Consider the following 15,305-nt stretch of genomic DNA (forward strand, 5'->3'; position numbering starts at 1 on the left):
CGTATAGAATGTTAAGCATCCAGCCACCCACCAAAAAAGAGGAGGGGGTGAGATACTGCAGCCATCTCTGATGATACAGATTTTTCCATCCTCATCACATATATACAGATACATTTACACATACATGGAAAAAAGAAAACCCAGGCTACTTACTTTGTAAAAAATCATTTTTAAAGTGCCATAGAAACCCATGTTGTCGGTATTCTTTCCCTTAAGAGGTTCTGTGCCCCCGTGCGTCCGGCTGCTCGGTAGTCTCTGGCAATATAAACCTTTTTCAGGTAGGTATGTCACAGACTCTAATGTGGACATGCTCGGGCACGTCAGGAAAGGAAGATTAGGCAGCAGAACCAGCGACCAAACTCCACTGCGAATGTGAACGAAGCTCCGTTATCAAGCAGATTCTCCAGGCACACATACATGCATGCAGCTCGTCTTTGAAGAACTTAAAGGAATAATGAACGAGGGGGGAAGATTACTGGAGGAGACTCTGCCCTGTCAAAGCCCTGACTGAATAGATTCCTCCCTTAGCGGCACGGAGATCAGATTACATCTTCCCTCACGCTGAGAATGGTGCAGTCCAAGCTTCAGCAATGCAGGCAGCACATCAATTATACGGTGCTCAGCTCCAAGGAGCCTGTGAGCGCACAGCATGGGAAGGACTTCGCAGGAAATTATACCATCCCCAAGCCATCCTCACATTGGCCACTGGGTTTGAGAAAAAATGATGCATATCTTTAGCAAGCATTTCAAGCCCTGCTCATTTATCTCCCCTTTTTTAGACAAACAGGGTAACACTGAAGCAAACAAGGCTCATTTTCGCTAATTACAGTTATATTGTGGCCCTCAGGCAACTGGACCTCCATGTTAATGCCTCTACTAGGTACAAAACTGCTGCATAAAAATGCAGTTAATTTTAAAATAATTTGAGATAAACATATCCTTTGGAGAACAGCCTGAAAATCTCATCTGGCAAAAAATAATGAACTTTCTGGGGATTATTTAACACTCAACTTGCTAATGATATAGTATATAGCATTTACTATTAGGATGTAAATATTAACTCCCTGCTGCAGCAGCATATTTTAAATGAGCTACAGAGTAAAATAACTGGAAAAAGTCAAAACCACTAAAAACTGAAGAAAGGTACATTAAACTGCAACTGCTCTGTACTGAACACATATGAATCTCCCTTATATGGAGTCAGACCACTGGTCCATCTGCAAGAGCACTCTAAGGTATCAGCAGAAAAAGGTCTTCCTCAACATTTTCTGCCTGATTTATTACACTTGGAGATGCTCAGTACTGAACCCAAGACCTCCTTTGTGTGGAGCATGTGTTATAACTAGGGCTGCCAGTTCCAGGATGGGAGATTTGGAGGTGGAGCCTGGGGAAGGGGGGGGACTTCAGTAGGGTATAATGCCATAGAGTCCACCCTCCAAAGCAGCCATTTTTCTCCAAGGAAAGTACATTCTTATATGGACAGTAGTTGTAATTCTTGGAAATCTCCAGGCCCCACTTGGAGGTCTGTGACCCTGGTTCTATCTCGGAACTGCAGACCCTACATAAAAACAAGACCGGTCGCCAATCTAAACATGGCATCTTGGTTCCACCGTCCACCCCCCCCCAAGTTCTTTAGGGAGCAGGTCTATGTGGAAATAAGTCCCATGTTATTCAGTGGGGCTTACTCACTGGAAAGCACCCTTAGGACTTCAGCCCTTGTTTTAAATAGAGGTTTTAAATAAATCAGAGGTGGACCTAATCTCATCCTAAATTCACACTATTGCTATATCAGACCTTGAATTTAAAAAAAATTCTCATGGAAGATTCACATCATCGTTTTTTTTTTACTAATTAGGTTCTTTTATTCTGTCACTTCATAGAGATATCCATATGGCGTAGCCTTGCAAAATCTACAACATGAAACCAACTATCAGACGTACCACAATATAAAAGGAACAAGTCAAACATTTTCACAAGAACCAATTCATTAGGATCTCTGTTAAGTGATGTAAAAAAAAAAAAGATTACCACAGTGGGGGAGGCATAGCCCAGCTAAACACACAACACAAAATATCAGCTGAACCCCATCAACTTGTGTCTTGAATGTTACTGCTGCTATTGTTAATATACTGCAGAACAGCATTTGTGTGGAACTATGTTAATATTTTCCCAGATGGCATTCCTGCCATTAACATTGTGTTCCCTTTATTTCTTCTATAATAATATGAAAGGCATTCAAATTCTGAATTTAAGTAGGAAGAGGGTTCTGGCCACAAAAGCCCATGCTGTGATAAGCCTTTTAAGGTGCTGGGAGACTCTTGGCTGTTTGCTGCAGCAGATGATCTCTCTGGCATTTGTTATATGTGCAATACGATGGCAACCTTAGGGGAGGGGCCGTGGCTCAGTGGTAGAGCATCTGCTTGGCATGCAGAAGATCCCAGGTTCAATCCTAGGCATCTCCAGTTAAAGGGACTAGGCAGGTAGGTGATGTGAAAGACCCCTGCCTGAAACCCTGGAGAGCCGCTGCCGGTCTGAGTAGACAATACTGACCTTGATGGACCAAGGGTCTGAGTCAGTATAAGGCAGCTTCATGTGTTCATATGTTCTTCCAGTTTTTTATTTTGCATAGTTTGCCCTACAATGCAACATCTACTTAGCCTTTAATAAGGCCTGCATCACATTTCTGCTTTTGCTCTCAAAATCAGATCCTGCATACAAACAGCATCATTTATGTATGGGACATATGTATAGAAACAGTATCATGTGTATCCAAAATGTTTGTATCCTGTCTTTCCTATCCAGTCCAAGGCAGCTAACAAATATGACCATAAAGGTTTCCCCTGGCCACTGGCTGGGGGCTCAGGGGAGGGTAGCAACTTTAAAAGCCTGGGAATGGATGGAGGCAGAACATGCTGTATAAGAGCTGTAGAGACATCCTCACAAGTTGCTATAGTGTGACCTTTCCTATGCAAGCTGACAATCTTGGGTTTTGATGGTGAGCAACACCAGCTTTAAAACTTTGGGGGATTCCCCAGACTTTCTCATGGCTTGTTATTCCTACTAATAGACATACGTTATCAGTTACAGGCTCAGAGAGAAAAGGCTAGATTTGTGTCTTAAGTAATAGTTTAATCTTGCTAACTGTCATGCCTGTGACTATGGCCAAATCAGAGGAGCTGGTGTATGTGTGTGTGTGTGTGTTAAGTAACATCAAGTCACTTCTGACTCATGACGACCCTATGAATCAATGTCCTCCAAAATGTCTTATTGTTAACAGCCTTGCTCAGGTCTTGTAAACTGACAGCCGTGGCTTTTCCTGCTGCCTTCAACTTTTCCTAGCATTATTGTCTTTTCCAGTGACTCTTGTCTTCTCATAATGTCATCAAAGTACGATAGCCTCAGTTTAGTCATTTTAGCTTCTAGGGACATTTCAGGCTTGATTTGATCTAGAACCCACTTATTTGTCTTTTTGGCGGTCTACCATATCCATAAAGCTTTCCTCCAACACCACATTTCAAAGAAATCTACTTTTTTCCTGTCAGCTTTCTTCATTGTTCAACTTCCACACCCATACATAGTAATACTATGGCATAAATTAACTTGCTCTTGATTGCCAGTGACACATCCTTACACTTAAGAATTTTTTCTAGCTCCTTCATGGCTGCCCTTCCCAGTCTCAATCTCCTTCTGATTTCTTGGTTGCAGTCTCCCTTTTGATTGATGATGGAGACAAGTTATAGAAAGTCTTGAACAATTTCAATGTCCTCATTGTCAACCTTAAAGTTCAGTAACTGTAATAGGCCTTCCTATTATAGCACAACTTGAACTATTGTGTGAGCATTTGCACAACAGCACCAACAGCTATATTCCTTTTTCTTGTACTCATTGCATCAAACCCATAGAAACAAGCATATTAGAAAGAAAACTAGGCTACAACACAAGACATCTGGTTGTCCGTATGGAGTAATAGTCAAGCATGCTAGTCTCCACATCCATTCTGAAGTAGTACAGTCCATACACAGATATAGCACCTCATCTGTATGGACTACAGCAATGACATTTGAGCCTCAGAGTGAAACTAGGTGTTGTGATAAGCACTGGGAGATGGTCAAAATGGCAGCTCTGTTAGCTCTGTTAGCCCTCAGTTCACTCCTAACTTGTAGAAAAAGTTGTCTGTTATTATGCTGCATAGTTTCTGTTATTATGCTGCATAGTTTCTGTCTTCCATTTAATTTTCTCCCATGAAGCAGGATGGGGAAAATACTATGCAGACAATCATCATTAAAGAAATAGCACTCAACAAACATTACTGCACTTGAGCTACTACTTCCAGCTTAATTGTACAGAGTGGGAGGTTTTTATCCCCATTTCACAGAGGGAACTGAGGGCCATCGATTAAGTGCCTTCTTCAAAGTAATACTAACAGCTTTTAAAAAATGCTGTTCATGCCACAGCAGAAGAAAAGTAAATCAAGTATAAACAGGAATTGGGGACGGTGGGGAGAAAGAGATAATGAAGCAAGAGAATAACACGAGCTGTTACAGAAGACATTAAGCTCCCCCAAGCTGCAGCTTGAGTAACTGCAAAACATTATGTTTATACAATCCTTTCCTTCAGGCCTTGCAAAATTGCTTATTAAATTTAATCAGGAAAGCTCAGCAAATGATGAGGCTAAATAACTACATTTTAAACCTTACAAGTTCTACGACAAGCAAAGATTTCTAAAATTGGCAGCTTTCATCATTGGTAAAATGAATGTACAAGAAACACAGAATCCAAAAGCCTATGCCACAAATATGATAAGGAAACTCACGTAGACACCCATATTTAGTGGATTTCGATTTCTGCACAATTTTTAGGAAGAAAACGTCCTACAGTAGTTAAATCAACTCCAAATGAGATCTACAGTGACTTTTAGGATATTTTATAGTTGTCACCTCATTTATTGTTTTGCTTGAAAGGCCTTAGGAGGCTGAGGAAGGCCTCTGCCGGCACAGGGGCCCACACCGCCAGTGCCCAGATGGCGCACACCGGTGTGAGTGGCCCCAGCACTGGCGTGCAGGCCCGGCCGCCAGCACAGGCCACGGCAGCAAGCTGGGAGGCATTCCGGCGCCAGCGGGGCTGACGTTAGTTGGCCTCCCAAGCCAAAACGGCTTGGGAACGCCCCTTTTTGTTTTTCACAAGATACGCCAGCTTTTTGCCACCATTATTAATCTTAATAAAACAAAACCAAGGACTAGAGCCATTTTTTTCCTTTACAAATGTAGTTTTAAAAATCTCATTCAGATCAGTATATATAGAAAACTTTCTACAGTTCTTTATTATGTAATATCACTTCCAACTCAATTGCAGTTTCTTTTAACAGTAATGTAGTTGCAATTGTTTTAAACAGTTATTTTTCAGCCTATACATCCTTTGCAGCAGAAAGCAGGCCTGAGTTGAGCTCATGACAAACTTTATGTGTTTTTTATTGTCAAAGTTTTACTGAAACCTGCCTTATACGAAGGGGGAAAACATGAAGGACTTAATGTATACTGTTCAATAATCTATGGCAAAAGAAGTATCCTGTATAGAAGAAATTTGTCACCTAAACTGTAGAGTTATGACCAAGCCAGGGACACTAGACAACCATGGATAAAACAATGCATTTATAAACAGTAGAATAAGTTCTATGAAACAAAAAATTCATTCTACTCCATGGCTATTTCAGCTACCAACCATTTGGGACAAGGACATAAATACTAGATGTATGGCCAACTAAACATTTTACTTGGTCAAGAAGATAATTATAATTATTGCACTCTTCATTTTGAAAAGGTTGTTACACTAACCTTGAAAATGTCAGAGGAAGTATTAAATGAGGACATCATATGTTTATTTACAATACTGTATGCCATAGTCATCCTTAAAAATGCCAGAACGGGCTAAAAGATTTTTTAAAAAACATGAAACAAGCAGCACAAAATCAATATTAAAACTATTACATAACAAGTAAATGAACCATCACTAAATGTGGGGATATGCCACCAGTTCCTATTGAAATAGCTGCAAAGTAAATAGAAGGCAAACAAACAAACAAAAACAGGATATTTGTGGCCAGCCAAAACACAACATCCAAGTTACATAGTTAAATAAATCAGTAAACTCAATAAAACAACAAAATAATAAATACATTTAGGCAGCAAAGCAAACCGCTGCAAAGAGGTGCAATGGACAGCTTCTAGTTCCGCCCTCCATCTGTCATAGCCAATTGCTGAGTATTCGTTGTATATGCAAATCTCAAGAGTTTCCAACTAATGGAAGGCTGTGGGTTTATCAGAGATAAGGGAGGGGGAAAGTGAGTGAAAAAAATGGTTAACAACAGAAAAAAATCTCAGATAGGACTCAGACATCGATAGAGCAAGGTAGATAGGGCTCAAGCGTCTACAGAGAGGCAGGATTAGGTTAGGCATCCTGTCACAAGCAGGTTAGGTTATCTCAGACAAATAGCACGTTAGTGACTTCTGACGGGATGGAGGGGAAATTCCTGACAGACAAGCTAACTCTATTGCAAGAGTCTGACATTCCTGGGTACGGTGACCCCATTGCAAGTGAAATCCGTCCATTTTTCTCTCCAGCAGAAAGGGTCAGTCATTACTGTAACCTTGAATCTGATACCATAACTCTTCCAAAGCAGAGCTTCAGCTCCCCTGAGCTGTAAACAGGTACTACATTGGTACACCTCTTTTCTTGCCCACCCAGTCACTCTTACATATGTTTAGTGGTCCTGATGAAAGCAGAAAAGCAGGGTATAAACTGTGTAATGTTCTTGAAATTCAAGGCAGTGAGAGGAGCAGATTAATGGCCAACATCAAGCTAGATATAAAATTAACAACATTGCATATCTGTGTTCATATTCCTTGCATCAGTGTAAGCGGGTGAAACAGAAATTATTTCAAACAAAGGTAAGGTTCTGATTGGAAGAGCATGCAGTAACCTCCTGAAAGTGGAACATCTACATTTTGGGCATTACATGTTCCATGAAATTAAGAACAACAACAACAGCAACAAAATACAGAGTTGTAGCTCTAGATAACAAGAAAGATTATACTTAGCAATGCTACTACTTTTTTAAAAAGAACTGTGATGGAGAAGAGGAAAAAAATAAAACCCATACCAAAATGACAGATACTTTCTATCTTTGTGTTTAATTTCTACTATTTTAATTACTCTAATTGTAACTGGGATTAATGTGCAATGAAAAATTTGGCACCCCATCATTTTTAATTGAATGTCATTGCTTCTTATTTCTAGTTCTAGAAAATCTACACCCATGAGCATTAGCACATGTGAAAAGTTGTAGATCTGTCTGGCTATCCAGTTTCTTGCCTGCATTTTGGGTAGGAGACAAGTTTAATGAATGGCTTTAATCTTATTTTAAACATTAAAGCACAAATGATGCTTTGTACATCTTTGCTTTGCCTACACGTAACATGACAGTCATGGCATTTACCAAATGAATTCTCTTCCCTGGTATCGGTAAAAACATGTCACTATACAACTCCAGCTTGAAATAGGATGGGGGTCTTCTCTGTGCCACTCCCATAATATACAGCCCTGTTATCTTTCTGATTCTGATTCCATTCTTAGTGGCTAATGATAGTGTGGATTTTTTTTCATATGATACACCAAGAGCAGAAAGAGTGGCTTTACAGATTACAGAGGCATATAAAGATGTTACCACACAGAGACTGTTCCAAGCAGTGACATAAACAAAGTAAAAAGAAGACCAACACACATCTGTTTATTTTAAAGCACTCAATTCTATCATCTTCTGCTACTGCCACAACTTTTTTTACATAAAGTGCAATAGATTTCACACAATTTTTAGTTCACTTCCAAATTTTGTTTTAGATAATCAACAGTTTCTGAACACATAATTTTACTACTTTTCCTAGTACCATTATACAACACATTCCAGTTTAGCAAGCGGCAGACATCATAGTAATAACTAATAAAATACAACCACTCTAAATCTTGGATGGTTCAATCTACTAGTCCAGTCCAACTGACCAAACAACACAGTGCAACATAATACAATTTTGAAGTTAGAAAGACAGGCCAGGGTTATTTTTTAGGGTTGAATAACTATATCCCCAAAACTGAAAACTTTTTCTTTATACTGCTAGATCGGCAGAACACAGATGCAGTGCCTTTTCATTGCTAGCTCTTGGAAAATCTTGCTAGCTCTTGGAACTCTTCATTGTGAGCATGAAGGGTGATACTGTAAATTGTTTGGCTAATTTCCCTTCTTGAGGCTCTTTGGAGCAATTATCCTTTTTCCTCATCCTTCTAGTTTCCAAAGAGGAATCAACTTGATGTTTCAACTTCAAAAGCCTAGGCTCCTAGTGCAGGGTGTAGCATTGAAGCTGAGGATCCAATCCACAGAGGACCAAAAGTTAACAACAATATCAGAGGTGCTCATACCAAACAGACCAGTCTGATGGTGGTTAAGGTTGACAAAGGTTGATTCATAGCATCTAATGCTGATAAAGCCCACTCTCAAAAAATCCTAAAGTCTGGCAGTTACTGTTTAATGAATTTCCAGCAGTGAAGATTCAGCCACATATTTTTCACCAAGATAGAAGAGGCAAGAGATGCACAGACCTATGGAAGAGCTGAAATACATATCTACAAAATAGAAAAATAGAAAAGCTGTAGAGAAAGACAGGAAATGACACTTTTTACTAGATGTGACAATCCAAGAAAAAGGAAGTTTCCAATGACATTGCTAACATAGTTCACACAGAAGTTGGAAGGTGCAGCTCTGCCCCTCTAAGCATGCATACTTGCATCTTCTGCTCAGAGTAAGTTGAGCTGGAGCCTAAAAATGTTAGATCTAGAAGGTGTCAAAATACATGAAGCTCACAGTATACCCATACAAAGACAACAAAGAATGGATGGTTCCTGTGAAAAGGCTCAGCAAGCCTCAGATGGATCAAAGCATATAAAGTCCCCCCCAAACACATACAAGAAGCAGATACCATTGATGTACACAATCAATGATTATGCACAGATAATGCATGACAGCACATAGACATTACATAGTCATAACCATCAAATCACATACAACACTACTACAGTTTCTAAAGCGTTTAAATACAATGATATACATTAATGGACCCAGTAATTTCTGCATTGTTTCATTACAAAATATATTTGAGATTTATCTCACCTTCAGAAATGTCATTCAACATTGAAAAAAAACGAACTATTATAATAACATCACTATATCTAATAGCCATGCATGGATAGTGAAATTTGCACAAAACCGGGGGAGGGAGGGATTACTCAATTGTACTGAAAACATAAAACAATGCTGGATGTGCTTATATTGATGAAACTATGCCACTTTATCTTACTGCTATTTTATCATTATTTCTATTAATGTAATTTGGGGGTTTTATTTTTTTCCATTGTGTATTGATTTTTATTATACTATTAGTTGCTTTTAGGATCCTCTATGAGGATGAAAGGAAGTAGGAAAGTTTAAAAGGTAAATATCTACATGCTATATGCACTCCTGCTGGATACAATTAAAGTATCTTACTTTCTACAGTTGTTTACTCCATGGAGACAATACATGGTCCGTTTCCATGCTTGTATAATAATGATTTACCATAGCAACTTTTTTTCTTCCTCTAAGAGTCAAGGAGTCACCTACTCTGAAGTGTTAATCTTGTCTAGGTCATGGTCTTTGAATCAACTGGGAGAGATCTCCACATCTGCACAGAACAGAAAGGAATCTCTAGAATGCTGGAGGTCACGCTAAATTCTTTCAAGTCCATTGTCATTCACTGTCCTCTATATAATTTCACATGAAACCTGTAACTAGAGTTGGCAAGCAAGCACATTTGTCCAAGCCAAAGGAAACTTTTCTGTAGGAGAAGGCTCAAAGGTTCAAACCCAGTTGTGTGAATGTTTTCATGTGTATAGGATGTTTATCACTGGGGATTCTTTATAATCTACTGAAAAGTGAATATTAACAGATTTCTGTGCTGCATAGATCAAAAATGGAAGACTAATAGTTTCTTAAAAAACTAACAGGATTGCAACATGAGTGTAATTTTATCAGAGCACTTTTAATTTAGATATGCGGGCATTCTAAATCATTTTTCTTTACACAGTGAGGACTCAAAGTGGTTTACAACCTCAAAAACAGAAAAGACACATATTATAGCACAGGTAATTTAACAACAAACGTATATGCCATCAATAGACTGATCCACAGGGTGTGAAGGGGCGCCAGAGTGGGTGGTAACAGCTCTACCCTTGAAGGCAACAGTCTCTCCCCAAAAATTCGAGAAGATGAAAGGTGAAGGCTAGAACAGAAGTGTCCGTGCCACCACTTTTTCGCCTATAAATTGTAATAGGTGGACACTTTAACAAAGATATTTACTGAAATCATTTATACCTCACCCTTCTTTCCACTGGGGACCCAAGGAAACTTTTATTACTCTCCTCTCCTTCATTTTATCCTCAAAACAACCCCATGAGGTAAGCTGAAAGAGTGTGACATGTCCAAGGTCACCCAGGAAGCTTCCATGGCATGAGTGGGAATTCAAGCTCAAGTCTCCCAGATACTAGTCCAATACTCTTAATAACTATACCACACTGGCTCTCTATGCTATCCTCCTAATGAAATGAAACAGCGTCAAGTAAATAAAAGTATGCTTAACCATTGTGTCAGTTGTCCAATGAGTAGTATAAAACTCAACACTTGGAGAATTAAGAGCAAAAGTTTATTATTATTTCAAAATCTGCTTTTTGTTTTGTTTTCCTGAGATAAAGTGAAGCAAACTAGATTACAAAGTTTTCTGGTTTAACTCCTTGTGTCACCACAAATCTAGACGCTAGTTTTCCTTCATCTGGATCTCACATACACATGCATTTTAGGACTGAACGATGAGGAATAAAGGTAGTAAACGGAATGTGCACTCTCAACTACACTAAAAACTCTTCAAAAGTGATTCAGAGGAAAACCTGAAAGCTCCTCCAGACGCTTACTGTGAAAGAAAAAAGAGCAAGGCTTGGATCCTCATCAGGGCATTCCCATCCCACGTGCTTTCTTCCATAGGAACCGAGCCGCTCACGCCAGTCATCCTTGGAGGCCCTGCTTTGGTTGCTCCCACCATCTGAACTAGATGGATGGCAACCTGAGAAAGTGCCTCCTCCATTGTGGTATTAAAACTTTGGAACTCCCTCCCCAGGGAGATTTGTCGGTCTCTCCTATCGGTGTCTTTCGACAGCAGATAAAGGCTTTTTTGTTTAATCTGGCATACTCCCAATAACATTTACTGGCCCTCCTTCTAGTGTTGTTTGTTTATGTGTTTTTAATTAGATTTTTATTATTTTTACTGGATTTAAAATTGTGTAAATGTCTTAATGTTTCTTATGTTTGCCGCCTTGTGGACCCTGATGGGTGGAAAGGTGACATGAAAATGTTTAAAATAAAAAATAGGCTTTGGAGAATCAAAGGAGTCCCTGCTCCATTGTGTCAGCAGAAAAGCAGGTAGGAAGGTAGGTAGTAAAGTCCTAAGAGTTGTGTTAAGACTTCACAGGATGCCATAAACTTTATCAGTTTTATGGTTGCGGTGTCTATTCAGGAGCTTCTCAGTTGACATACTATATTTAAGTGGATTATTTTCCTCAAATGCTGTCGCTGTGAATAATGCTATATTTTGTACAATTATGGTTATAAGAAGCATACAGCTAAAGCTTTATTGTGCTTCTTTCTTTTGATTTCATTTAGTCCAGGGATTTTCAGATATGAACACAGACAGTATATGGAATTCTGCTTCCTTCCCCTATCCTTATTTAGGAATTACCACATAGAATCTATTTGCTTTCTCTAACTATACATAAAAGACATAAATTTAAATCAATTAAATACATAAATTTAAATCAAATTTATTCCCTGTACCCCAAAATACATTATCACAGTATACTGCACACAGTGTTAACTTCAGCAATTTTCATTTGCAAATAAACTACCAAGATTAGGCAGAAAACACCTCTCAGCTAAAATGCAGGTCCCCTGTAGAACACAAAGTGTACATAGTCTGCTTTTTCATCAAGTAAATGTTAACTAGATACTATGTTATCATTCATACACTCAGAAAGTTTGCTATGCTATATAGCGTCCATTCCCTGTGCATGTGTGCTTGACAGAAGTGTACAAAAGGGATGCACAGATAGAAGCTTCATGGATAAGGAAGAAAAACATTACTTTCTGTACACAGTCTAATAAAATCAATCTGCAATAAACATCATCTTTCAATTGAGATGCCTACTTACATTAATGAAAGACTGGAAGTAAAAAAGATTACTCACCATAAATTATTAATTCGAATACATCTTTTGGCAATATGAATTTGATTTTTATTGGGGGGAAGGACATCTGTTTGCAATATGGGTAAAGTGATACCTTTCCCTGACACTTTTGCATCACCAAGACAGCCAGTGTGGTTTAAAGTTGGAGTGTCAAATTAGAAGAGGGGTCCCCGTGGTGGTGCCTATGGCCTCCATGGAGCCTGCCAACGCCTTCTCTGGCACCCAGCAAAGTGTTTTTAGGAAGTGGGTGGGGCCAGGTAGGGCTTTTGCCCAGTAAGGCTTCTGACTGACTACTGGAGATTTGATTGGCTGTGCAGATTTTTTTTTTAATGTTGCTTTGGCAGCAGCTGCCACCCCAGCACAAGGATCTACACTGTGGTGCTGAAGTTAAGCTGTGACAATCATTTTGTGGCTGGCTAGGCCTCCCGTGGAAGCCACTTTGTGGCAGCCGCTTTGTAGCTGCGCCCACTGTGCCATGTTGGATTTCCAAATGCGTCCACAGTCTCGGAAAAACTAGAACCTGGGAGACCCAGGTCTGAATCCCCACTCTGCTATGGAAGCTCACCAGATAACTCTGGGCCAGTTACTCTCTCTCAGCCTAACTTCAGCCATGAGATTGTTGCTGTGATGATAACATGGAAATAGGGAGAATGATGTTGTAAGCCACTAGGGGTCCCCAATGGGGAGAAAATTGAGATGTTATCAAATAAGACATTCAGACATAGACATAAAACAGACTTGCGCCCCCTCCAAAAGACTGATGAAACTGTTATAAGGTAACCTGATACCTATTGGTAAGGAAGTATATATGTGTGTAAAATAACTAATTCTCTGTAGCTTTTTTTAAAACCAACTTAAAAAAAATAGCCTGTAACTTTTTTATTGTATTAAGATAAAAGCAATATTTAACTGGAAACAAGGCTACAACATATGCACAGGAAGCTATCAAATAAGACCGTTGACCACTGAGCCCAGAATTGTCTGCTCTGACTGGTAGCGACTCACCAGGGTCTGCTACCTGAGGTTCTTTAAATAAAAATGCTTGGGTTTGAATCTAAGATTCTGTAAAAACAGAACATGTATTCAGCCAATGAGAGCTGGCCTCCCCGTAAACTTAACACTTTATCATGGTATGATAAAGGGGGAAATTAAGTAGATGCTTCAAGAGGAAAGCCATTAAAGTAAAAGTAAAGTAGAGGCAGGAGGAATCTCTCACAGTTTGGCAAACAGGCCATTTGTCACTTTCATGTACTGGGTTAATTAATATTCTAAAAAGGATTTCCAAAAGCTGAATACCTCTCAAGCTCTGAATTCATAGGGCTGACCTTAGACTTTCTCAGAATGATTTTTTAATGCAGTCTGTTATCAGCAAAATCCGTTCAAAACACATGCCCCATCTGCCAGTGCCCCATTCGCAAAAGAACTTCTTATACTTGCAGACAGTGCAGCTTCTGCCTGCTTCTATCTCTCCTCTAAATACCAGCTGTATGATAATGAGCACAAACAGCTGAAAAATACTGCACAGTAACAAAGCTGGTACGAAATGGGCAAAACAACGCTCCCACTCAAAGAAGCAGTTGCAGCATGAACTTCGCAGATTAGCCATTGAACAGAGGTGGGGGAGGACTGGAAAAAGAAAAGGGCCTGTACAGATAGTGAGAAAATGCGGAGACAGACAGACAGGCAGGCAGGCAGGCAGGCAGGCTCAAGAAAGGGTGCAAGCATCTAATGAAAAGCTTAAATTCTAAAGTTCTTTTGTTAAACCACATGAACCTATTCTTTAACTTTCTACAGCTTATTCCCCGTGTACTAATGATATGCCAAGCACCATTCCGATCATCTGTAATTTCAGCCCATTTCCAAAGACAGCAGGTTGTTCATGAAAGTTTTCTGTTAATTAACAAAGCTTTCCATGAGCTACAGGGGGTTTATGAGGAGGGGAAAACATATGAATTAACAAACTCCCCCCCTCTTATCTAAGTTTCTGCCACTTCCAGTGATGTGATAAACAATTACAGTCTTCTGTGGTAACTTTCCATGGCATCATGGCATTTACAGAGCTCTCTGTACAGCAAATTTTCAACAAGAACTGAAGTATCACATCAATTTTGTGATCAGGAAGCAAGAAATTTCATGCTAGATTTTCAAAACCCCAATTGTAGGTACACAGGATTCAGCTATTTGTTCGGATTTTATGTAACCAATCAATTTGTGCTTTGTTTCTTTTTTTACCTGTGACATTTTTGTTCAGCTTTTAAAAACATATTTTGGAGTATTCGGCACAGGAACTGCAGACCTATCTAGGAGCAATCAAATAAAGCATATTGTAATTTATTACTGTGTGTTCTGCTTCAAATAAGTCTCAAATAAAAATAGCACATAACAAATTAGAGCTGTGGAGAATTTATTTGAGCTTTGATATTTAATGGTAATTCCATATAGATAGTAATATTGCTCATTACCAGAATTCTTCATTCCAAACATTATGAAACATATAAGAGGGCAACTCATAGCAGAAATGAGTTATTGTGATGCTTATCCTCTTTCATCAAACCAATTTACTTCAACAGGAGACAAAATGGGAAAGGAAATAAATTGATATTAATTCAAGACATTTGAACAGAAATGACAATCCCCAAGTACACAAGTATAATCCAAAAAAAGAAAAGGAAAATTTATAAGGAACAGGCACTTGTAAACGTAATAAAATTTATTTTGTTACAATACACCCAGTTTTTGCAGTATCAGTAAAGTAACACCAAGCTTTCAGAACGCGTATTAAGCCGAAAATACTGGGAACTAAAAAGCAATACTACAGTGCCCCTACATGTTCAGTGATGGAAAAGCAGCTCAAGAAACTGTCGACCAAATATAGCTCCTCAGACATATTCCCAGCATATTGCAGATACTAATTAACCACAGTAGGGTTTTGT

General features: G+C 39.1%; 1 protein-coding gene across 2 annotated transcripts in view; it reads right to left on the reverse strand.

Moving 5' to 3' along the window:
- FBXW7 (F-box and WD repeat domain containing 7) overlaps positions 1-15,305 on the reverse strand; it is a 143,434-nt gene that overhangs the window by 44,847 nt on the left and 83,282 nt on the right. The window contains exon 1 of one of the 2 annotated variants that reach the window (XM_056855172.1): positions 154-594. The exons of the other annotated variant lie outside the window; for it this stretch is intronic. Coding sequence (XP_056711150.1) covers positions 154-309 — 156 coding nt within the window. The 5' untranslated portion in view covers positions 310-594. Of the gene's footprint in view, positions 1-153; positions 595-15,305 lie in introns of those variants that run through there. 2 annotated transcript variants of the gene reach the window in all.

Source organism: Euleptes europaea, chromosome 9, assembly GCF_029931775.1.
Source record: "Euleptes europaea isolate rEulEur1 chromosome 9, rEulEur1.hap1, whole genome shotgun sequence".
Taxonomy (NCBI): Eukaryota; Metazoa; Chordata; class Lepidosauria; order Squamata; family Sphaerodactylidae; genus Euleptes; species Euleptes europaea.